Below are 25,875 nucleotides of genomic sequence, written 5' to 3'. Positions count from 1 at the left end.
CTGAAAATCTCCTATCATGCTTTCCCACACCCCACTCCCTCTGACCTCGGAATCCATCGCACTCTCTAATTACTCTTGGGAGACCTTCTCCCTCCCTTCTCTGAGTGCCTCTGTTGAATGATTATTCTTGCTTCTCTTGTCTTTGAGCCTTTTATTGGCTTGTTTGTTTAGAAATGGACATTCCTTGAGGGCAAGAACTATATTTCCTCCAGTGTTCTCTGTGTTCAGTGTACTCCACTCTTGGAGTCATTAAAATCTGAGAATTGAGATTATTATGCTAAAATAACCAGTTTTTATTTTTTAAAGTTTATTTATTTATTTATTTATTTAAGTAATCCCTACACCCAGTGTGGGGCTCGAACTCATGACCCCAAGATCCACAGTCACACGCTCTTCAGACTAAGCCAGGCACCCCAAAATACCAGTTTTTAAATGACAGTCCTCCTTAGAATAAAAATGATGATTCTAATTAAAAACATTCTCCTGAGAAAATCTTAAAAGGAACCCTGCTCTTTTAAAACTTTAGATTTCTTAGACTGTCAGCAAAGAATATTTTTACAAAATAATCTGGCTGTCTACCCAATTTATCATACCACTTTGTAAATAGACTAGTCATAACCAAAGAGAAATGAGGGACCGCCCTAAAACTCAGCACTATTATGTTGCTCCCCATTCATCCATCTAGCAAGTACTTACTGGTCACTCATTGCGGATACAGTGGTGAATCACACAACCTTGGTCCCTGCCCCAGTGGGACTTAGGATGGGCCTTCAGTTTAACTGAGAAGACTGAGCCACCAAGTAATCAGTAGAGTGTCATGAATATTGTTGGTCTGGCAACACAGGTGCTGAGGGAACACATCTCAGGAGCTCCTGCTCTAGTCAAGGAGCCAGGGAACATTGCCTGAGAAGTGCTATCTGTGTAAGTGGAGACCCACAGTATATGTAGAGTTGGCCAGATAAAAGTGTTTCAAACCAAGGAATAATGTATCTGAGACCTCCTTGGAGGTACTCAAGAATTTCTTGGGGTCATATGAATGTAGAATAGGAGGGGGAAGAATGGTGAGAATGAAACCAGAGGCAAGTAGTATCCTGTGGTATAGTCACAATGGGCTGTTGACATCACCGACAGGTAAACGCCACCAAACACAATGGGAGAAAGTAGACTGTTTATGGTAAAGGCTACAGAAAGTGGGAGAGAGGGTCATTCAGATTGGCAGATAGTACTGCTGCTTCCAGATAGCAGTACAAGTTGCCTGATTCTCTGGAAGAGATACCAGCCACCAGTGAGGGTTTAATCTGGTGTGCCAAGCTCCCTTTGCCATTCTTATCTGGGTTTTCCCCCGCCTGAGTGTTGAGAGAGTCAACCTACCTGCCCCTCAGCAGGTGCAAGTAGCAGAGGCAAGACTGTCCTAACTTAGAGAGTATTTCCCACTAGATGAGATTGGAAGGCCAGTTGCCCAGGAGCATCCCCTAGCAAGTCCAGCTTCAGAACCTGCCTGAGGTTGCTTCCTGCAGTCTACATTGTATACAGTGTGGACTTAGAAACAGTATTTGTCTATGTACAGACCTTTATGTTATAGTTGCAATAGAGCCGTGATACTTGTGTCTTTTCAAGTTTTCAGGAAAGTTAAATTTGTGCTTTTGCTTTGTTTTGTAAAGATGAAAGTTCGCGTGTTCCAGTTTTGTTTTTATTTTTATTTATTATTTTTAAAGATTTTATTTATTTATTTGACACAGAAAGAGCACAAGCAGGGGGAGCAGAGGGAGAAGCAGGCTTTCCGCTGAGCAGGGAACCTGATGCAGGGCTTGATCCCAGGACCCTGGGATCATGACCTGAGCTGAAAGGCAGGCACTTAACGACTGAGCCTCCCAGGTGCCCCTATGTGTTCCAGTTTTAATCTTATTCTGCATATTTGCTCATTATTATTAGGTTAAGGATTTATGTTTATATTAGGGCTTGCCAAGATTCCTATTTATTAAAAATTCCTCCAGATTTATTATGGGATAGCTTAATCTAGGGAAAGAAGGGCATGTTTTCTTTGAACAAGAGGGAAGGAGAAAATAAAATAGGATATTTAGGGTCTGGAAAGGAAGGAAAGTGAAAGGGAGCCTTGATCTTATTTGTGAAGTTGGAAGGGAGATTATCTACTGAGATAAATTAAAATGAGAGACTGGAGAAGGGCAAGACAAGTCTGAAACAGCTACTGGGGGATAAGGGGTGGGAGAATGCTAGCACTCTTTGAAAGAGATTAATTAAAGGCCTGGTATGGATGGCTAGTCCACCCCAGAAAGTGAAGTACTGTCAGTGCTGTCAGTGTTTGAAGTCCTAGTTAACAAGAATCGTGCCCTGTGGTTTAAGATTCCCATGAGAGCTCTTTAAGGGACAATCACAAATATAATAACCATTGTACTTGAATGGAGCATAGACTGTCTTTTATTCTTTACAGACTATCTGTTTAGCTTTGCAACTGCTGCTACAAAAAAGATAACTGAATCAGTTGCTGAAACCGCACAAACAATAAAGAAATCAGTAGAAGAAGGAAAGATAGATGACATCATTGATAAGGTACATTTAAACATCTTTTGAAATTGATTAGCAGCTAATATAATTATCCCTTTTTATGAACTTTATCAACCCAAGTAGGATATCATATTCTGATAAAAATATTGTTTTGAGATTCTTGGGTTTTTTTTTTCTCTTTTTGTGTAAGAAGTAGCTATGATTTAAATAACCTTGGTTTTAATTTTAATATATTCTAAAATACACTGATACTTTTGGGTAACACTAAACTTTTTATATTGTGAATTTAATTTTAAACTATAACTGTTTCCAAACATTTATGCCTTTGAGTCATTCATTTAAGTGTTTAAAGTCCTAGCCCATTAGGAATTACACTTTTTTTTTTTTTTAAAGATTTTATTTATTTATTTGACACAGAGAGAGATAGCAAGAGAGGGAACACAAGCAGGGGGAGTGGGAGAGGGAGAAGCAGGTTTCCTGCTGAGCAGGGAGCCCGATGTGGGACTCGATTCCAGGACCCTGGGATCATGGCCTGAGCCAAAGGCAGACGCTTAACGACTGAGCCACCCAGGCGCCCCAGGAATTACACTTTTAAGTAAGTTTGTTCATTTCCTACAGTGGTAGGGTCCAGGCCCAGGGAATTTCATTTATGTTGGGAATTATTTGAACTAAGGAGGTCATCAATTAAACTTTAGATAGCTTGTTATTTAGATGCTTTGTTATGTGTACTATTTGTTAGAATGAGATTTGACTTGGCTTTTATTGTTTTTTTGGAATAAAGCAAAAATTCAGTTTTTAACTCATTTTACCTTTGCATTTGAAAAGATAATCCATCATAAAAGAGTTGTATACTTGAAATTCAGAAATGTTGAATTTCTGTTTGTTGGCGAAAGGGGGAAGTATTACTTTTTTAACTGTTTTATATGAAGAAAATTAATAAAATGTCTCCTGACTTCACAAATCTTAAATGTAATTCTTATCTAATAATAAAGTTCTCAAAGTAACTTGACTCTTTATATATTTTTTAACAGACAATTATAGGAGATTTTCAGAAGGAACAGAAGAAATTTGTTGAGGAACAGCTTACCAAAAAGTCAGGTATGATACATGTTTTTTGTACACGACGTACTTACCTGCCAGATTTTATTGAGCACCTGTTAATGTGCCAGACACCACACTAAGGCTCTGACAATACAAAACTGTGTAAGTAACAGCCCCATCCTTCGGTAGCACAAAGACTAGTCGGGGAGACAAGCTCATAAACCTTTGTGCTTTAAAGGAAGGAAGGATATTGTTCCCTGTGGCTGGGATGGAGGGTGAGACCAGCGGATGAAAACCCCTCTGGGGAGCTGGCTCTGAAAGAGAGTGAGCTTTCATTTCTCAGTTTAGAACATGTCCAGCACAATGTGTGATGTACACATAATAGGCACTTAGCAAAAGTTGGCTTCCTTCCCGTTCTCTTCAGGAGGAAAAAATGAAAGAGCTTTCCAGCGGAGTGACAGGGCGCTGTGAAAAGTCACGACGTGTTGTGGGAAATTACTCAATATATTTCTTTCTTCCTTTTTTAAAAAAAGATTTTATTTATTTATTTAGAGAAAGAGAGAGCAGGGAGCCCGACGTGGGGCTCGATCCCAGGACCCTGACATCATGACCTGAGCCGAAGTCAGACGCTTAACATACTGAGCCACCCAGGCGCCCCTCAATACATTTCTTTACTGACAAGTGCTCGTTTAAATGTTTGGTAGTTATCGGGTCTCAGAATGTCTACTTTTGCTGTTTGGATGTACTCAAACACAAAACTGGCCTCATGTCTTTGAATTTGGCAAAAGGGTAAAATAATTCGATCAGTTTGAGCAGTGCCACAAATTCAAAAAGAGCTAGTTAGTCGTGTGGTGAGTCAGGCATTGTCATGCCTAGGTAAACTCAAAGTATAAAGCAGATCTTTGGGACAAATACTCTGTACAAATTAGCATACCTTTGTGATTCATGGGAAGCAGTGTGGGAAGCAGTGCAAGTGATCCTGGCTTAGAGACTTGGGGTAGGAGTTGGTTGCAGTCTCTGAGATAGGAAATTGGAGGGAGTAGGGTGAAAGGATTGAAGGTACTCTCAGTTTTGAGGTGCCCAGGTGAGAGGAACATGTACAGAAGCAGGGAAGGGAATGCAGGTGGCATATCAGGAAAATGCCCTTGCTCAGTTGCACTAGTCACATTTCAAGGGCCCAACAGCCGCATGGGAGCTAGCGGCTTCCATATTGGACAATGCACACCTGGAACATTTCCATCATTGCAGAAAGTTCTTTTGGTCACCACTGCTCTAAATTAACTGAATGGGGTCCAGCAGCAGCAGTTGATTCCTATTTGAAGCATGGAGAATTCCATCTGCCAGTAGAGATTGTTAGTCAAGTCATGTAAAAACCATGAGAGTAGGTGACCTCAGTGAAAAGTGTGTCAAACATGAAGAGAGCTGAGCAGAGATCTAGTGTTGAGGGGAAGGGAGGAATGGGAGAAATTGACAGTTCCTGAACACCTGCTAAGTGGCGGGTACTTTATATACAGTATCTTAAGTGGCAGGTACTTTATATACAGTATCTTCTTTAGTAAAAGGATGGATTAGCAAGGTTAAGTGATTTGCTGAAGGTTGCTCAGCTGTTAAGTGATGAAACAAACCTGCCATTTACAAAACAAACAAACACACACAAAACTGCCCATTTACCTGAGATAGAACAGCTAGGAGAGAGAAGCAATGGAAGCCCAGAGAGGGGAGAATTTCAAGGAGAGAGAGGTCAGCTGAGAGGTCCATTTACAAGGACCGTGACGAGAGGCACTGTGTGAGTATCCCACGTGCATTTGTTAATTTAACACTCACAGTAACTCTCTGAAGTACTTTTCTCTCCATTTTGCAGAGAAGGAAACTCGGCCTAGAGAGAAAAGAACTAGGAAGTGTCCATGGGTTGGACAACCAGGAGGCTATTGGTTACCCTAAAAAGAGCAGTTTCAGAGGAGCAGGGAGGTGGGGGGTGTCTCATCCGTACCAGTAGATTGGGCCTTGAAAGGACCTCACCTGAGGGTAAGAAACACCAGGAGAGGCTGTTCAAGGTGAATAGACTTAAAATGGAGGCCAGAATATTAAAGTAAATAGTGTGAGGGGAAAAAAAAGTTGTTGTTGTTTTTAAGATTTCATTTACTTATTTGCCAGAGAGGGAGGGAGGGAGAGAGAGAGAGAGCAAGAGCACAGGCAGGGGGAGTGGCAGGTAGAGGGAGAAGCAGACTCCCTGCTGAGCAGGGAGCCCAACGTGGGGCTCGACCCCAGAACCCCGGGATCATGACCCGAGCCGAAGGCGGATGCTTAACCAACTGAGCCATGAGGCACCCTGGAAAAAAAGTTTTGAAAGGGCTTTACCCGATTTTTTTTAAGTATGAAAATATGTTTAGGGGTGCCTGGGTGGCTCAGTCATTAAGCGTCTGCCTTCGGCTCAGGTCATGATCCCAGGGTCCTGGGATCGAGCCCGGCATCGGGCTCCCTGCTCCGCGGGAAGCCTGCTTCTCCCTCTCCCACTCCCCCTGCTTGTGTTCCCTCTCTCGCTGTGTCTCTCTCTGTCAAATAAATAAATAAATTCTTTAAAAAAAAAAAAAAAATGTTTATTTTATCTTATAGTTAACAGAATTTGGATTATAATTGCCACATTTGCTTGCCTAGGATGAGCCAAAGAATGAGCCAGGTGCCTGTCTGTCCACATGTCCATCCACACATGCACATAACTTTTCTATCAGCTGGTACACAATAGGATGTCTCTTCCATTGGACTTTTGCAACATGATAGAAAGGGAGATTGTTTTGGCAAAAATATTAGGACCCCCCTGCATGTCTATCTTCCGTGCTGACCTCCCACCTCCACAGCCTTGGCTCTGCCCTCTTGCCCTGCCCTGGTTCAGATGGTAGAGCTGCTCAGATGAGCAAAATACTCACGGGCTTTGTCTCCACTCTTTCACACTTGCTGCTCCCTCTGAATACCCCCTACACACATCCACCACTGAATTCCTCCTAGACCAAGATCAGCTCCCAGGTCTCCGCAGAAAACCCCTGGGACTCACCTCTCAGTGGTTGCCATTTGTTTTCTGGCATTATAAGCCTGCTTGAGTTGTACTCCTTTTTCTTGTGAGCCCCAAAGACAATGTGTCTTTTGTAGATCCTGGCCCTATTGTTTATTGTTGCTGATTTGCCATTTCTTTCTTCATTTGCTTTCAGTCCTGACAACCCTTTTCTCAGTTCCTAATTGCTTATCACCTTTTGTCATGAATTAAGTACAGTGACGTTTTAAAAAGAACTTTTTATTTCAATTTACAGAAATTTGCAAGTATAAAAGGAGTACTGAGAACACCCCCGACACCCTCTACCTAGATTGTTGGTTTTATTCCATCTGCCTTATCCTTTACTCTTTCTCACTCTGTGTGTCTTGTCTTTTCTGTTCCACTCAGTGTGTGTTTCCTAAGAATTAGGTATATTATCTTACACAATCCAGTTATCAGCTTTAGGAAATATAACATTGATATAATGTGCATATTCTAATTTTGTCAATTGACCCAGTAATGTCCTTTGTACGTTTTCCCCCTCAATACAGCATGCAGTCTAGGGTACAGTATTGTAGCTTTTGTCATGTGTCTTAGCCTCCTTTAATCTGCAACATTTCCGTGGTCTTTGTCTTTTAGGACATTAATGTTTTGGAAGGATACTCCCCCCCCCCCTTTTTTTTTTTTTAAGACTTTGTTTATTAGAGAGAGAGAGCACCAGCAGGGGGGAGTGGGAGAGGGAGAAGGAGGCTTCCCGCCGAGCAGGGAGCCCGATGTGGGGCTCTATCCCAGGACCCTGGGATCATGACTTGAGCCAAAGGCAGACACTTAACTGACTAAGCCACCCAGGCGCCCCTCCCCCACTCCTTTTTTTAAATAAACCATTCCTCAGTTGGGCTTTGGCTGATATTTCCTCATGATTAGATTCAGATTATGCATTCTTGGCCAGAATACTACATAGATGATGTGACCTCCTCAGGATATCACATCTGGAGGCCTACAGTGGCCATCTCTTTCTCATTAGTGATGATGATTTGGGTCACCTGGTCAAGGTGTTGTCCATTTCTCCACCATATAACTTAAGTAATTTTTTTTTACCAAATGCTTACATGCTTTAGTCATACATCACGTGTGGGAATTATGATGAATGTTCATGTTTGGAACTTGTTAGTAAATTGCTAAAATGATTATGTGGAAACTTTCTCATTCTTTCAAACCACGGATTGCAGTGTAACCCTTGTAAGCTGTTTTTCTCTTTTCTTTGTTATTAAAAACCTTTAGAAGCAGCAGTACCCCCATGGGTTGATAGTAATGATGAAGAAACAATTCAACAACAAATCTTGGCCTTATCAGCTGTAAGTATCTGTGATTCCCTGTGTAGAAATACTTTCTTCCTATTGTGATTTTATCCTTAGTTTTTCTTCTATACAGTTTTTTAAATGTTTTGAGATGTTAGGACTGTACACATCAACTTTCACTGTTTTTTCCCCCTAAGTCTCCCCCCTCCCGTTTCAACCTGCTTCTCTTTAAGTTCTTTTTTATTAATGGTAAAGTATAATCTATTACACAAAATAATTCTTTCAGCCTTAAAAGGATTCTTTTGTTATTAAGATAATCTTTGAGATATGCTATCATATAAATTTTGTAGATAGCATTCTAGTTTGTCTGAATGAAAAGATGGTATTCTAAATTTTCTCTTTAACTGTTATATATATTTGAAACTGAAATTTAAAAGAAAATAAAATTTTCTGTGCTGGCCCACAAAAATTTCTCTCAAGACTTCAGAGGGAACGCAGTGATACCAGTTAACAATTGTATAGCACCTGACAGTTTCAGAAAGAACTTTCTTACGCATTATCTCCTTTGAGCTTCACGCACATCTGTGAGGTAGATAGGAGCTTTTATCGCCATATACAGGCATGAGGATGTGACTCCCAGATGTGACCCTCACTACTTAACATGTGTTTCCACTGGGCTGTGCATTCTTAGCGGGCAGAAGCTGGCTTTGATCTCTGTCCTTAGCACCCAGGAGCCTGCCTGGCATAGGACTCAGCAAATAGGGCTTTTACTGTATCAGTGGCTTTCAAGCTTTGTTTTTAATCCACTCTTTTTTTTAGCCAAAGTCATAAATGGAACTTCAGCCTAGGAAACAGACAGAGAACTGGGCTCTTTACTTCCCTTCCATTGCCCTCCCTCAGGACGTTTTAAGGTTTTTTCTTTTCCATTAGTAAATCCTTCAAAGGCCTGAGCACCCATTATGAGTTCAGCGTGAACCCCACGTATTTTGTTGACTGTGTTGTGGCCACACTTGATGCTGCTGTCACAGAATGCTTTTCTCCGGAAGCAAAGTGGGACAGTGAGACTATCGTTTGAGGGCAAATATCAGATACTCACCAGTCAAGTCCCCACAGCTCCTCTGTCCCCCAGACCTGTTCCTGTCCTCATCTTCTCCATCTCAAAATCAGATTCCAGTTATCCACCAGTTTTTTTCTAGTCACCAGCCTAGGAGTCTTCCTTCAGTCACACCCGCCCCCACCTGGGCCCACCCACATCCTGACAATGCTGTGTTCAAAATACACCCCTACTCCACTTCTCCACTGCCACCACCGTGGTCCTGATGCCCTCGTCTGCCTCCAGCATCCCAGCTGCTGTCCCATCCTTGGCCCTTTCCCTACAAGCTCACATCAGTAGCCGCAGGGGTCCACTTATGGTATAAATCCCTTCGTGTCACTTTCCTACATAGAGCCTTCTAATGGCATCTCATCTCCTGCAGGCAAAGATCTAAACTCCCTCTCCTGGCTTCTAAGGCCCTTGGCTTGGCTCTCTTCCCTTGGGCCCCACTGCCCTGCCTCCCAGCACTCCAGCCACTGTTTCTTTCTGATGTACAAGCAAGCTGAGCTTTGTCCTGCTTTAGTGCCTTGTGATTGCTGTCCCCTCTTCCTGGAACCCCAGCCTACACCATTCCATAAGATCGCATCTCAAATGTCACCTCCTCCCTAACCATCCTTTCAGCCCTCCACCAGTTACCCCATCTCATAGCCTTAGCAATCTAAGCCTGTGTCTGTCTCTTCCCACACTCCCACCCCATAACTGGAATAGAAACGCCGTGAAGGCTGGGACCCCATCTGTGCTGTGCCCTGCTGGGCAGGTGACACAGTGCCTGGAGCACAACAGGTGCTGACTGGGTGATGCACACACACGCCTACAAGAGAGCACCGCTGATTGTAGCGTGGCACAGAGGCTTTGAATGAACTTCAGTACATCCTTTATAGTGGCTCCTGAATTTGTTAAGACAGACTAAATTGCTCTAATAGAGAAATCCAAAAATACAGAAGGTTAAATAAGCTGTGACTCTGTCTCCCTCCCTCCTTCTCCCTCACATGAGACTCCAGAGGTAGATGGTCCACGTAGGTGTGCTTTGCCCATGAAGTCATCTACAGACCCAAGTATTTCCTGTCTTAATCCTTTCCTATGCCACCCTCTAGGGTGTTATCTGCCTTCTCTGTGGGGAAGGCAGCTCCTGTGACCATGGCTGTGTTCCAGCCCATGGGAATTGGGGAAGAGGTGGGTGGGCATGCCAGACTGTTTGAAAGATGAGACTCAGAAATTGTACCTATCGCTCAGGCCTACATCCCTTCGGCAACCTAGATGCATGGTCACTCCTAGATGCCAGGGAGCCTGGGAAATCCAGTCTCTGGCTGGGTGGCCACATGCCCAGCAGGAGCTCAAGAGTTTTGAGATCCTTTTTTTTTTTTTTAAAGATTTTATTTATGTATTTGACAGAGAGAAACACAGTGAGAGAGGGAACACAGCAGGGGGAGTGGGAGAGGGAGAAGCAGGCTTCCCACGGAGCAGAGAGCCCGATGCGGGGCTCGATCCCAGGACCCTGGGGTCATGACCTGAGCCGAAGGCAGACGCTTAACAACTGAGCCACCCAGGTGCCCCCCAAGAGTTGTGATCCTAAAAGGAAGGAAGGGATACTGGGAGATAATTAGCAGTCTCTGCCAGAGTTGCCTTACATTCTCTGACTTGCCAAGCACTAGTTGGCAATTCAGAGCCTACAGCAGAGTAACCCTTTAAGCTCCTTATGTTGGGGCACCCCTTATGGCATAATGCTGTCATTAGGTAGTTATGAGAACTCAATTCAGCAAATTGTGTTTAGAACCTCCTCTGGGCCAACCTTGTCCTAGGACTGGAAGTAGATGAGACATGCCCTCCAAGAGCCTGAAGGCTTACTGGACATCTGCTAGATGAGTACACACAGCGTCACTCCCTGTGATTAGCACTGTAATGCAGGATGGTAACGAAGCACTGAGGAGAGGGGCATCTCACTGGTTTTGGAGAGGGGAGGGAATGATCTCAGGGAAACTTCCCAGAACTGATGACATTGGAACTGTTACTGAATCTTGGGAGGAGGGTGTGTGGATGTTTGGCGGATGCAGGGCAGGGTTTGAGGTTCAGATAGGGAGTGTTGTAAGCATTTGGGTATGACTGGACTGTAGGGTGCAGGTGGAGGTGTGGATAGGAAGCCAGGTCATGAAGACCTTTTTATACCTTTCTGATAAGTTTGGGTTTCATCTTAAAGGCAACAAAGGAGTCACTTGGGCAGGGTAGAAAGTGGGTTGCTCTGGGTAAGAAAAATGGGACTGGAGACAGCTACCCCTTCAGCGGCTGCTATAGCGATCCAGGTGAAACTTGATGGGGCAATTTTAGGCTTTGCAATTTTTAGGCTAGAAGGTAAAATAACTAAAATCCATTTAGGCTCAGATTTGTTCTTGCCTTAATGTAGGAATTCTCCAAAACCAAAAATACTGTTAAAATCTAACATGGGCAAGATGAGGTGAAACTGACCGGTGCCGTTAGTAGCCAGCTTCTAAGATTTAAGTAGCCAATTTTCTAAGATTATTCTACACTAGTTTTCATATACCTAAAGGTGCTCACGGAAACAAACGTGTTCATACAATTTCAAACTCTAATTTCAACTAATTGCACGACTGAATTTCCTGGCCTCCCATGAGGCTCTCTTCAGTTGAGACTGTTAAATATATGACAGGATCGGTCATTCTCCACTCTCTTAAGTAGACAGGTTAGTAGATACCTCAATGGACTTTGTGGCTGAAATCTTTAGGAGAATTCAGTATCTGTCAAATCAGTGATGCATTGTTACATATTAATTGCATCCTATGGTTTCCCCCATGTTTTTCCCCTTTTCATCGAAGGACAAGAGGAATTTCCTTCGTGACCCTCCAGCTGGAGTGCAGTTTAATTTTGACTTTGACCAGATGTATCCCATCGCCCTGGTCATGCTTCAAGAGGACGAGCTGCTGAGCAGGATGAGATTCGCCCTTGTTCCTAAACTGTAAGCAGTGTGTTCCTGAGCCGGAGTAGCGCTGTGCACAGTATCAGGGAAAAGTTGTGGAATGGTTTCCTACTCTCTCTCCATGAGAACAGGTTCTGTGGCCCTTTAGCTCGCTCACTCGCTCACTTGCTCTCTTGCTGTCTCTCTGTCTCTCTCTCTCTCTCTCTCTCTCACACACACACACACACAGAGCCATAGAATCAAAACTGAGAGTGGACTTCACAGGAAATTTAGGGGGAGATAAGATACGCTCTTTTATCCCCAGTCCCCAGTTAGAAGCTAGAACATAGTTTCCTACGGAAACAACCAAAGTGCTCATGTCTTCCAAATAAAATTAAGGTCTCCAGGGCTCATCAGGACCTGGCCCACTGCCTTTTTCCACTCAGGCTCTGCTCCCTGGCAGCAGTGTTCTCGTTCTCTTTCCCACCCGAGGTTTTTCCTCTGCCCAAAGGCCCTCTTTTCCTCCGAAAGTCCCTGCTTGTCCTTTGAGCTCCAGTGCAAGCATAATGTCTTCAGGGATACAACCCTGACAGGTATCATCAGGCCCCCCCCCCCCCCAGAGGATCCCCTTCCCTTCCCCTCTGCCACCATGGGCTCTTACCTTTTATTTATTTTTATTTTTATTTTTTTTTAAAGATTTTATTTATTTTTTTGACAGAGAGAGAGACAGCTAGAGAGGGAACACAAGCAGGGGGAGTGGGAGAGGGAGAAGCAAGCCTCCCACCGAGCAGGGAGCCTGATGCGGGGCTTGATCCCAGGACCCTGGGATCATGACCTGAGCCGAAGGCAGACGCTTAGCGACTGAGCCACCCAGGCACCCCTCTTACTCACCTTTTAAATTCCAATTCCTTGTTTTTAATCTGCTGCATTTTTGGTCCACAAGTCCTCTCTGAGTGTTCCTTTTTTATAGTACTCTATTCTTTTTATTTTTTTAATTTTTAAAAAGATTTTATTTATTTATTTATTTAGCAAGCACGAGCAGGGGGTGGGGCTCAGTGAGGAGGAAGAGAGAAAATCCCAAGCCGACTCCATGCTGAGCAGGGAGTCCGACACAGGGCTCGATCCCATGACCCTGAGATCACAACCTGAGCCCAAATCAAGACTCCGCTGCTCAACCGACTGAGCCACCCTGGTGCCCCAGCACCCTCTTCTTTTTAGATGGGTGCAGTATCTTCCTGTTCTTGAGAACATGAACTATAGTTTTCTTGAAATACTCTTTGGTCCCAGTGCTTTTCTCTGAACCTTTGTGTTTGTCTTGGGCGCTGTCATTCATGGTGCGGGTTTTCCTTGCCCATCCTTCGAATCTGAAGGCACCACGCTGAAGGAGCGCTTCGAGCTGTGTGTCCGTGCGGGCCTTTTGGACAGGGAAGCTCAGCGGCCGAGGGCTGGGTGGCTTCCCGAGAGGAGGACTCCCCTCCCGCCTAAGCCCGAGTGTGGAGTGGCTTGGCTTGGAGTGGACTGTCACTCCCCGCTGCGTGGGAGCGCAGGCCCTGGCTGGCAGGGGCAGCGCGGGAGTCACGGCACCGGGCCGCTCCTGGGGGGGCCTTGCCACCACTGCTCCTGTCCTGAGCCCAGCCTGCACCAGCCTTCAGAGACACCTGCTGCCTCGTGTCCCCGGGTCTTTGCGAGCAGACGCCCGGCGGACAGCCCTGTTCTCACGGCCTGTCCCCTCCTGCGTGTGGCTCGATGCAGCGCTCGCTGGTCTGCAGGGTAGATTGCGCTTTGCCCGTCACCTTTCCAGCTTCTACTGTGGTTTTCTCGCCAGCTCTCTTTGTCATGTGGATTTTATCTACTGAATGCCTTTTCTGTTAGTTTACAAGTGTTTTCAGAGGGAGCACAAATAAATACGTGTTCATTGTGCTATGTTTAGCTGGCCAAAGAGGGTTTTGTTTTGTTGTTAAGATTTTATTTATTTATTTGACAGAGAGAGAGAGAACACAAGTAGGCAAAGCGGCAGGCAGAGGCAGAGGGAGAAGCAGACTCCCCACTGAGCAGGGAGCCCGATGCGGGGCTCGATCCCAGGACCCTGGGACCATGACCTGAGCCGAAGGCAGACGCTTAACCGACTGAGCCACCCAGGCGCCCCCAAACAGGAGTTTTAACAAATATTTGCTAGCCCTTTGGTTCACATGGAAGCCAAGTTCTTCTGTTTGTGAGAGAAGAACAAGTGTTCTTGCGGACTTGGAACAGCAGTTACATCGAACCTTTCACTTAACGTTTACTTTGTAGTGAAACTCTTCATAATTATCAGTGTGTTGGTGGTGAATTTTTGTAGCCTTCCCCTCCCTTTCTAAAAAGAAGAGTATGTGTTATATGGCTAAAATCTCATTACAAATCTAATTCTTAGATTGTGTTTAAAGTAGCTAGCTTTGGGGCACCTGGCTGGCATGACTTTTGATCTCAGAGTCATGAGTTCGAGCCCCACATTGGGGGTAGAGATTAAACTAAATAAATAAAGTAGCTGTTATTAGTGAAGGATATAAAAAAATTATTATCTGATCTATTCTTTACTATTTTGCTCACAAAACCCTGAGAGTTGCCTTTTGAACAGTTCATGTGTATATATATCTGTTGGGCACTCTTTCATCTCAGAATCTGAGGTTATACCTATTCTGAATAACTGCCTCCTCCTGAGAGAAAAGTAGCAAAGCTCTGGAATTCAGGTGGACTTTGCACCTAAAGTCTCCATCAACTTGGAGACCATTTGGATCACCACGGGCCACACGGTGGGCTCCCTGTCAGCACTCTGGGGGACTGTCCAGAGGCCCGGGGCTGCTGGAGTGTGTGGCCTGGGGTACTCACGGCAGGCATGTAGCCAGCTTTGGTTCCATAGCTTTGCTTGTTGACAATTCTGGACTCCCTCTTACTGCTGAGAGTAATTTTAGAGTTTTTAAAAGATTTGGAGAGTTGGTATTTGGCAAAGAGTATTTCTAGTTTGTTGCTGGCTAGGTAAATGGTCTATTGAGTAATATAATTCCAGTTTCCTATTGTTAATTCTGTTAGGGATGATTTTAGAAATTAGGGTTATCACTTTTTATAAGTCTTTATCTGTTAGAAATGCATCCTGAAATATTTGTGGATGAAAGGCTGTAATATCTGGCATTGCCGTAAAATATTCCATCCCACACCCAGAGAAAGGCATGCGTGCAGGGGAGAGGAGCATAGATAAAACATGATTGGCAAAATACTGGTGATTGTTGGCTAGGTCCCGGGTACATCGGGGCTTCTTTGTCCTAGTCGCTCCACTTTTGTTTTTGTTGAAACTTCCATAATAAAACCAAATGAGCCATCATCACACACAAATCCAGGACTTCTGGACTTTCCTTTCTGGCATGCAGAAGTGCAACTTTGATCATTTGAGACACTTTTTGTAAACAGAAGCCATCATTAGCCAGGAACAATTTAGAAAATCAATCAAAACAAACACTTGCTCTGTATTTCAAAATACGTTCTAGTGGTGAACACTTCCCTGCAACAGCAGTGCTGGCATGAGCCAGGACTCTTGCATCACAAACACCCTCTGAGGCCTTCACTCTGATGACAGTAGAAAAATTGCAAGTCCCTTCCAGCCTGGGACTGACCTATGCCCATTGTTTCTCAGAGGGTGTTTACAGCATTCTAATGCCTTAAAATAGTCCATGAAAGCATAAGTGGTAAGATAGACATTTGGGAGTTGCTATGTTTCATGGTTTTCTTTATCATAGGGCTTCTCAGAATCTTTTTTTTTTTTTTGAGATTTTATTTATTAGAGAGAGTGTGCACGAGCAGGGGAGAGGGGCAGAGGGAGAGGGAGAAGCAGACTCCCCACTGAGCAGGGAGCGCGATACGGGGCTCCATCCCAGGACCCTGAGATCATGACCTGAGCCAAAGGCAGGCACTTAAGCTGACTGAGCCACCCAGGTGCCCCTCTCAGAATCTTTATTATGTCATGCACATTGTGACTCTGTCCAGAGTGTAACAGAATATTTCTCTAGTGTGCCTCTGTGACCACTTTCTCTTACATCAAGAGGGAGAGACTCTGGGAAAGGAAATAGTACAGATGTTTGTTTCTATTAAGAGAGCAAACATTGCCCATAATCTGCTGTAGATTGGTGGTACACCTGTTTCATTTTGGATATTTCATAGAGCTCAGAATTAAGTGACCTTGAAAACATTCAGGCAGCTCACTACCTCATGGGAAGTTAAGCTCACTTCTAACTGTGATGTTAACAGTGTAAGATTCTTGAACTTATCCAGGTAAAGAGCCCCAGTTCTTTTTTTTTGTTCCCTGGGGTATCTTCATCTCTATACCCCCTCACCATCCAGGTGCTTAACCTCCAAAAGTGAGTTCTCCGAAGTGAATATAAAGTGTTGTCTAATTACAGAAGAGCACACTACAGGTATTTATTGTATTGCTTTTTAAAGATTTATTTATTTTACTTATTGACAGGGTTGGGGGGTGGAGAATCCTGAAGCAGCCTCCCTGCTGAGCGGGGAGCCTGACACAGGGCTCGCTCCCGCGACCCCTAGATCATGACCTGAGCTGAAACCAAAAGTCAGCCACTTAACCGACTGAGCCACCCAGGTGCTCCTTGTGTTGCTTTTTAATGCTGCCTAAGATTTTGTTAGCTTTTCTAGTGGCCGCAGCATACTCTTGTTTGCTCAGGTAAACTTGTGGTTGACTGTAATACGTCACGAACTGCTGTTAAGCCAGGCCTCCCTCCTGCTGAACTATTTCCAAGAGATGTTACAAAGAAAAGAGAATCGTGAGACCACATGAGTTTGGGAAATGGCTACTTGTCATTTACTTGGCATAGTAAGAATTTAACAAGTAAGAGGTCATTATTCCTGTGACCATCTGTGTTGGCAGATAACTTGGTTTATTCGTCCCTGAATCACCTGGATAGGTCCTGATGCATGTGGCACTCGGTAAATATTGGTGGAATTAATGAAAGAAAAGATAGGCTGCATCTAGCAGCATGTCATCTTGTTACCTAGCCTAGCCTGTGTAGATAATCTTGTATTTTGCCTCTGTTGCTTAAAAAAGCCAGCCTCTGTTGGGGCACTTAGGTGGTTCAGTTGGTTAAGCGTCCGTCTCTTGATTTTGGCTCAGGTCATGATCTCAGGGTCATGATCTCAGGGTTGTAAGATCGAGTCCCACGTTGGGCTCCACGGTGGGTGTGAAACCTGCTTAAGATTCTCTCTCCCTCCCCCACTTCCTCTCTTAAAAAAGAAGAAAAAGGCTAGCCTCTGTCACTTAAAAAGCTAGTCTGCTGGCCCAGCTTCACCATTCACAGATGTGACAACTGTGTGTTCTTATGTCTTACCTAAGGCAAGTACCGTCTTCATCCATAAGCCTGCATCTCAGAATTTTCTTTTAGTTCTCATTGATTTTCTTCTACTCCTTCAAAATCTTTTTCAGTCATGCTTTCTTCCTCAAGTTTCTCACCATTCTAAGACCCTGCATCCCTTCAAGTAAACCAGGGGGTAGAGAGGCATTCTGCTACCCTTTTGTCACTTCTACTAGCAAAATGTTTTGGGAACACAAAATGAGTGACTCCTGCAGGCAAAAAAAAAAAAGCCCTGCACATATTGCACAGGTCACCAAAGCCATTGCTAGTTAGGTGATAGGGATGAACTTTTTTTATTTAAAGATTTTATTTATTTATTTGACAGAGAGAGACGCAGAGAGAGAGGGAACACAAGCAGGGGGAGAGGGAGAAGCAGGCTTCCCGGGGAGCAGGGACCCTGATGCGGGGCTCGATCCCAGGACCCTGGGACCATGACCCGAGCCAAAGGCAGACGCTTAACAACTGAGCCACCCAGGCACCCCAGGGGTGAACATTTTATGTTTTTTAAGTTTTGTTTTGCCTTCCACCCTCAAGATTTTATTTAATTGCTCTGAGGTAAGCATAGTCATCAATGTTGTTTTTTACTTTTAAACAATCACACCTTTATATAGAAAGGTTGGAGGTATCGCATAAAAACTTCTCTTTCCACTCATTTGAGACCTGATGCTCCATCAGTCCTGACTGCTTTAGTGTGTATTTCCTACAAACAAGGCTTTTCCTACATAACCATCCAAATCAGGAAACGGTCATTTATGCGTTATTGCCGTCTGATTCTCAGACCCCATTCAAGTTTTATCATTTGTCCCAATGTCCTCTTTAGCAAAAGGATCCAGTACAGACTCACATGTTGCATTTAGTTTTCATGTCTCGTCAGTCTCCTTCAGTCTGTTGCATCCTGTCAGGTGGTACACACTGCCATTTTGTCCCGTTACTGTCCACACTTTGGTCACTTCACTTGATGAAGATGGTTTCTGCCAGACTTCTTGACTGTAAAGTTACTTCTTTCCTCTTTGAGATTAGTAAGTATTTTCTGGAGAGGTACTTTGAACTCTGTAAAAATATTCCATTCCTTATCAGACTTTGAACGTATTCATGTATTTATTTGTATCGGTGTAGACTCATGGTTCTGTTTTATGCAATGGTTATAATCCATTGCTATCGTTATGTACTTTGATGCTCAAAATATCACCAACTTGGCCAGTGGGAGCCCATTCCAAGTTGGCTTCTGTGTCTTTTTGACTCATTCTCATCATTCTTTAAGTGCTTCCTTGCTTTCTGGTATGGGGTAGTCCAGGCTCATCTTGTTCTCTCCTTTGTAACCCTGGAATTGGCTACTTACCCAAAGAGATCTGGTTCATTTTGGTGGAAAATGGTGTACAGACACCAAGATCTGAGCACTAGTCATGTTCATTGCTATTGGGGTATCACTACTCCTTGGTCCGCTCAGCAGACAGAGCTAGGGAATATTTGTGTGCTCTCACACATACACTCATTTGCATCTGTATTGGATGAAAACCATGTATTCATGGTGCTACCTCACCACACGGATCATTCTAGAATTTTCCCTTTCAATGTTTGTAACTCCCTTCTCTGACCATGAGAAACTTGGGTTTGCACTGTCCTTAATATTTCTATTTAATTGATCAACCCCCTGCGTGTAACCAGTCTTCCATTTTCGCCAGCACCCCCTCCCCTGCTCAGACACCCTCCTCTCCCAGCTCAGGCTGTCATTCCCCATTCCAGGCCACCCCCATGTGGACACTCACCTTACCCAGCTTGGTCACCAGCACCCCCTGCTAGGTGATTCTCATATGCAGACAAGTTTGAGGACCACTGAGGGTTCTTGGCTTGGACTGCACTTTAGTCTTCTTATCAGTCATCTCCCACCTCCCTGCTAACTCTTACTGATTGCTAGTTATTTGCATGCTGCCAGGCATTTCCTTTCGTAACGAACAACACCCACAGTCCTTTTCTTGTCACTGCTTGAAAGCTCTTAATTATTCGGTAAACAGCAAATACAGTGCAGTCCTGGCTGCGTTTGCAGCCTCCCGGGTTGGTGTGCCGGTCTCACAACAGTGCCTCTTTCCTCTGCTGAGGGCAGTGTTGGTGTCATTAAAATACCAAGAAATGCAGAGGTTTCATTGGTGTTCTGTAAGTTGTCTTTTGCTGCTATGGAGAAAATAGCTATTATTTTTATCCTGTCCCACAGCTTCCAGTTCAAAAGCAAGTGAGAGTCTCCTTTGAGCCTCACTCAGATTTGAAAATGCCCCTAAAAAAATCATCTCTTCCCGCCTCCACTAAAACAAATAACCCCCCGCATGCATGGGTGTGTGTTGCATGCATTCTCAAGTGTGTTGTTGTCTGTCCTGAAAAGCGTGAAGGAAGACGTGTTTTGGAGGAACTACTTTTACCGCGTCTCCCTGATTAAGCAGTCAGCCCAGCTCACAGCCCTGGCCGCCCAGCAGCAGGCCTCCGGGAAGGAGGAGAAGAGCCATGGCACTGAGGAGGACCTGCCACTGGCAGGTATGTTCAGAGAAGATTTCACTGTGTGTAAAAAAAAAAAAGAAAAGAAAAGAGTTACTTTAAAAATATTCTTATAGACTCTCATGAGCTTGTCATCTTTTATGTACCAAAAATGTCACTGTCATCTTCTGGAAAACTCTTTCCTTTCCAGAAGAATATTCATTCTCATTGCCCTCTCTCTGACCCTGCTCACACATCTTCCCCAAGCTTTGCTCTCCTTTGCTTTCTTTTTCTCGTTCTTCAGGGTTTTTACTTCCTTTTTATTTCTCCCTCGGTCACTAGTCATTTTCCCATCTCTTTCCTTGCCCTTTACAATTTTATACCTTCTTTTCTCTACCAATTCAGTCTACCGCTTTTCTTTGTTTCTCTGCCTTCCATTCAAGCCGATGCTCCCCTAGTACTGTACTCTGTAGAGCAGAACTGAGCTCCATTCCACTCCAAGTTACCAGTGTTTAGCCCAGACCTAGGCACCATTATGGTGCACGTTGGACTCTTACTGTGACAGTTGACCCCTGGTTGTTGGGGAAGTGTTTTATAATACCAGCAACAATTTAAGATCTGTAATAGTAATTAAAATCAGAAAGGTATTAAAAAAATAAGAAGAAAGGTATTTTGTGTCATATTTTTAACGTTTCACGAACACCTGTGTGCAGGTACTGATAACAACTAGAGACTTAACCTGTTCGTGGAATTTTAAGTAATTATGCATCATGTAGCCTAAGGCACAGGGTGTACAGACCACCAGGAGAGAACCTGACACTGCATTTAGGGTCAGGGAAATGTAAAGAAGGTGCTCTACACAGTAAAAATTGGCATTTTGCATCTAGATGTTAAAAAGAATCCCAATTGTTTATTATTCTTTACTATTTGTTTTCATTGATTTTATTAGAAAATGCCGTTTTACCAAATACTGCCTGTATTACAAAATGGGCTTAAGACAGGATTCAGTAAAGACTACACACCTAGTAAGGTTCATAAGAAAGAAAATGCAGCCCAGGAGAAAGAGGGGAAGCTGTGACTGAGCGTTGCACTTTGCTTTGTGCTTCCTAGCATTCATGACAAATGGAAAATTTGATAAATAACTGAATTCTCAGTATCCTAAAAGAAGGAGCAGATCTATTCCTGAATTTGATTTCAGCTAACACTGAGGTCAAAATTTATTTCCTGCTTGGAAATCTTATATGAAGGGCATCAAATATGATGACATAAAAAAAAAAAAATTCCCAGAAGAAGTTGAAATGGTCTCACCTAGCTATTTCTTGAAAGCATAACATAAAAGCTCATTTCTGAAAATTATTTAGTATCATCGTACTTGTGGATATTTTAGTTGTTACTATAATGTGTATTCAGAATTGAATCAAGCAATTTTTGTCTCTTTTATTCTCACTTCTTAGAGGCAGTACGGCCCAAAACACCACCTGTCGTAATCAAATCTCAGCTTAAAACTCAAGAGGTAATACAGTTTTACATTGTACCTAGTAGTTGATGTCTGGAAATGAAGTAACTCTGTGTTAACTATCTCAGATCCCATTTGAAACTGCTTATGAATATGGGTCTTACCTGTTTTGAAGAAGAGGGGTCCAGCACTTGCACAGTTAGGGACCTGTAGCGGAGACATGAGGCGATTCCCTGGTATCAGTCATCTTAGATGTGCTTCCGGGAATTAGACTGAATGACTGGAGTGACCCAAACTGTGAGAGAGCATGGTGGATTCAGGTGGTAGCTCATCTGGTTCCCAAGCAGCCGCGCAGGTTAGAAGGCTGAAGAGCAGTGAGCATCTGACTAGCAGAGGAAGGAGACGAAAGGGACGCTTTTTCTAATGCCGCTTAGAAAACCATTCCCAGAGCTCCTTTGTTGCATTTCAGGATGAAGAGGAGATTTCGACCAGCCCAGGGGTTTCTGAGTTTGTCAGTGACGCCTTTGATGCCTGTAACTTAAATCAGGAGGATCTGAGGAAGGAAATGGAGCAACTGGTTCTTGACAAAAAGGAGGAGGAGACAGCCATTCTAGAAGGTACCAGACAAACAAAATAGCTCTATGTGCTCTTTTCCGATTCCGAAGTTGATTATAGAAAATGTCATTCTGAAGCAGACATACAAACATACTGTAACTTTTGTGTCAGAATCGCTTCTCTGTTCCCCATTAGAAGGTAGATTCTAGCACACATGACCAGACCTTACATCCCTCTGCCTTAAGCATGCACAGGAGTGTAGAGAGGAGAAACTGAGCCCAGAGAGGATAAGTGATTGGTCCAAGGCACCTCAGCCCCAAGAACATGTGGCCAACAACAGGCGACAAAGAGTGCACACCCTTTCACTTAGAGACACCATCCTCCAGCCTTCTACTTGGGTTTATACTTTTTTTTTTTTAAGATTTTATTATTTCAGAGAGAGAGCGAGCATGTGCCCATGAGCAGGGAGAAGGGCAGAGGGAGAAGCAGGCTCCCCGATGAGTAGGAAGCCCGACATGGGGCTTGATCCCAGGACCCTGAGGTCATGATCTGAGTCAAAGGCAGACGCTTAACCGACTGAGCCACCCAGGAGCCCCTCGGCTTTATACTTCTATGTAGAAGATTCTTTGTCCTGCTGCTGTGTGCCACAAGAGCATTGCTTCTGGGAAGGAGCATGCTGCCTTTAAAAAAATAATAATTTAGAGACAAAGTAAAAGTGGGGTTGGGGTCGGCTGCTTTCTTTGGCACATCAGGACAAATGACTGGCTTTTTACTGGATGAAAAGCAAAGGCTCGGGTTAATCATCATCAAATGAAGAGTGTTTCGTGAAGCCTTCTGAGACCCCTCCCACCCCCAGTTTCTCATGCAGATGGCTGCTGGCCACTGCGGAAGGGCACTGGGCAAGAGCCCCGGGTGTTGGAGGCGATAGCTAGAGCAGACTGTGCGCTGGTTCCCTTTTTGCCGGTGATGACTAGTAGCACGGGCCCCACAGGAAACTGGAAGTGGCCCTGAGGCAGGAGTCATAAGGTACTGGCTGGATGCTCTGGGCAAGCTGTTCTTTCATTGAATTCCTGCCCGAGTTATAATTTGGACCACATAATATTCTTTTATATATTCATTGTCTTGGCCCCCCAGCTAAAGTGTAAGTTCCTCAAGGGCAGTTACACCTTGTTTTTGCTACCCCACAGTACCTGACATGGGGTCTGGCACCCAGCCCCTAATAAATATTTGTGACATTGGTGGTTTGCCATGCAACACACCGTGTCCTTTCCCTTGAGTCTAAGTTTACTACTAAGTTTAAGGTATGTATGTATTTATCTATTTATTTTTAAAGATTTTATTTATTTATTTGTCAGAGAAGGAGCACAAGCAGAGGGAGCAGCAGTCAGAGCAGGCAGAGGGAGAAGCAGACTCCCTGCTGAGCAGGGAGCCCGACGTGGGACTCGATCCCAGGACCCTGGGATCATGACCTATGCCGAAGGCAGACACTTAATGACTGAGCCACCCAGGCGTCCCAAGGTTTGTTTTTAAAAGAAGAAAATAGAAGGATGCCTGGGTGGCTCAGTCGTTAAGCATCTGTCTTTGGCTCAGGTCATGATCCCAGGGTCCTGGGATCGAGTCCCGCGTCAGGCTCCCTGCTCAGCAGGAAGTCTCTTCTCCCTCTGCCTGCCGCATCCCCTGCTTGTGCTCTCTCTCATAAATAAATAAAATCTTTAAAAAAAAAAAAAAGAAGAAGAAAATGGAGGCGCCCGCTGGCTCAGTCAGTGGAGTGTGTGACTCTTGACCTCAGGGTTGTGAGTTCGAGCCCCACATTGGGCATAGAGATTACTTAAAATCTTAAAAAAAAAAAGATGAAAATAAATTTTAGCTTTATTTTTTAAATAGCTGGTTTGTTTGTTTTCTATTTCATAACACCACGTAACAGTTGTCTTACCGTCTACATACATATATGTACACATACACATCACACACACACACACACACACACACACACACACACACATTGAGGTTCTAAGTGGAAAGTTGCAGTTCTGAATCAGCACAGAAGAGGAACGTGAGAGCTTAGATGGAGCCCAGTGTGAGGGGCCAGGCTTCATCAGGAGACCTCCTGACCTCAGGTTCTGGTATCCATTGCCATCCTAGGAAAACTACTGCTAAAGTGCTTACGCGCAGACTGTGGGGCCTGCAGATCTGGCTCCATCTGGATGCCTGGTGCTATCAAGCTTGGTGTTCTTGGGCAAGGCACTTAACCTCGCTAAGCCTCTGTTTTCCATCCTAAAAAATGTGCAGCAGTGTATCTAGTCCCTGGATTGTTCTAAGGATGGAAAAAAAAGGGGGCGGGGGAGTGATATGTAGAAAGAAGTTAGCACAGTCCCAGCTCAGTGATTGCTCAAGAAATGTTAGCTGTTTTTTTCTACCACTGTCATCCTTAATAGTGGTAAAAATTAATTTGCAACCAAATATTAATTATCAACTATCCATTTAAATACAAGGAAAAGCAGAGGTTTTAGAAAGCAAAATAACACCCAAACATATAGCACTTAACCGATTTATCTTTCTAATCATATCTCCCTTCGGTTACTGTTAAAATTTGGTCAGTTTTTCTGAGCACACATGGCGAGGAAGCTCGAGATGTTAAAAATTACCATGGCTAGGACTTCCACAGGGAATTATACTTGACCGAGTTGTTAAAACCAGCATTGTGAATTCAGAGAGAATCTTTTCCTTCTCATTTGTTTCTTTCAGAAGATTCTGCAGATTGGGAAAAAGAACTACAACAGGAACTTCAGGAATATGAAGTGGTGACAGAATCAGAGAAACGAGATGAAAACTGGGATAAGGAAATCGAGAAAATGCTGCAGGAGGAAAATTAGCTCTTTCCTGAAATAAAAGAATAATGCTTAACATTCTGTAACTGACATTAAATTCTAGATGACGACACTCGCTGAATCAGAATGCAAAAAAGATTGGTATAACTACGAAATTCAAGATTATTCTTTTTTCAAGCTGAAATTTGCCTTTTTTGCATTTATAAAAAGTATATAGAACAGTTATTCTAATAATCAAAAAGGGATGTTTTATGTAATATTTCTTTAATATAAATCTAGTTAGAGATATTCATGTAGTTACTATGGATATCTTTGCCATAGAAATGCAAGTAAAATTTTAGAGTTCTGTTTTCCATGAGGTCAGAATTATAATTTATTCTTCAATTGTTTTTTTCCTAAACATTTGTACTTCTTGTTGCATTTTCACTGATACATGTATTTGTTGAAGTACTTACGTAATGGATTGGTAACTATCAAAATGACCAAATTGTACCAAAGAACTTAAGAAGAAGCACTTTCAAGACTATTTTCTTGGTAGGTATTTTCTAAAATTCCCTCTAGAAGCCAAAAGGTAAGATAATTATGTTGATTTTCATAGTGTAAACATCACACAATTTGACATTGAGAAATACTGTGCAGAAACATTTGTTTTTCTCTGGGGCCTTTTCTTTCTTGTGTTGTTGTTTGTTTGTTTCTTTGTTTTTTTTAACTATACCACGTTTAGTATCGTTGCTTTCCTAAATTCCACATCACAGTTTTTGTAGAAAGCGGGGTCTTTTGTCCTTTTTATATTAATGACCTTCATAAGCCCATTCACCTTACAGTCTCTTGTTTTTGTTTAAATCGTCATCACATATAAATGTTTCAGTTTTGTTTGTCTTAGTTAAACTGTCAGTCCTTATAAAATTGTGTTCCTCTAAGTACAACTTGTGGAACTTCACTGCTCAATCCTGCTTGTATTCTGCTACACCAGCAGGCCCATGCTCAGAGGATATGGTATTTTTTTTTTTTTTAAGATTTTATTTATTTATTTGACAGAGAGAGACACAGCGAGAGAGGGAACACAAGCAGGGGGAGTGGGAGAGGGAGAAGCAGGCTTCCTGCCGAGCAGGGAGCCCGATGCAGGGCTGGATCCCAGGACCCTGGGATCATGACCTGAGCCGAAGGCAGAGGCTTAACGACTGAACCACCCAGGCGCCCCAGGATATGGTATTTTAAAAGAACAAGGTGGCTTAATGTCAGAACACTTCCGAGGCATTTGCTTCCTAAAACGTTCATATTTTTCAAGGAACCTT

General features: G+C 43.5%; 1 protein-coding gene across 2 annotated transcripts in view; it reads left to right on the top strand.

Moving 5' to 3' along the window:
* SYAP1 (synapse associated protein 1) overlaps positions 1–24,656 on the top strand; it is a 28,986-nt gene extending 4,330 nt beyond the window's left edge. Inside the window, exons 2-9 of one of the 2 annotated variants that reach the window (XM_078064672.1) lie at positions 2,450–2,568; positions 3,555–3,621; positions 7,871–7,944; positions 11,809–11,948; positions 19,653–19,801; positions 21,196–21,254; positions 21,667–21,814; positions 24,501–24,656. In XM_078064672.1, the coding sequence (XP_077920798.1) occupies positions 2,450–2,568; positions 3,555–3,621; positions 7,871–7,944; positions 11,809–11,948; positions 19,653–19,801; positions 21,196–21,254; positions 21,667–21,814; positions 24,501–24,625 (881 nt within the window). In that variant the 3' untranslated portion in view covers positions 24,626–24,656. Of the gene's footprint in view, positions 1–2,449; positions 2,569–3,554; positions 3,622–7,870; positions 7,945–11,808; positions 11,949–19,652; positions 19,802–21,195; positions 21,255–21,666; positions 21,815–24,497 lie in introns of both variants that reach the window. The other variant, XM_078064671.1, reaches the window with a different exon arrangement.
* The last annotated feature ends 1,219 nt before the right edge of the window (positions 24,657–25,875 follow it).

Source organism: Halichoerus grypus, chromosome X (genome assembly GCF_964656455.1).
Source record: "Halichoerus grypus chromosome X, mHalGry1.hap1.1, whole genome shotgun sequence".
Taxonomy (NCBI): Eukaryota; Metazoa; Chordata; class Mammalia; order Carnivora; family Phocidae; genus Halichoerus; species Halichoerus grypus.
Note: the sequence above shows the minus strand (reverse complement) of the source record. Positions and strands in the feature narration are given on the sequence as shown.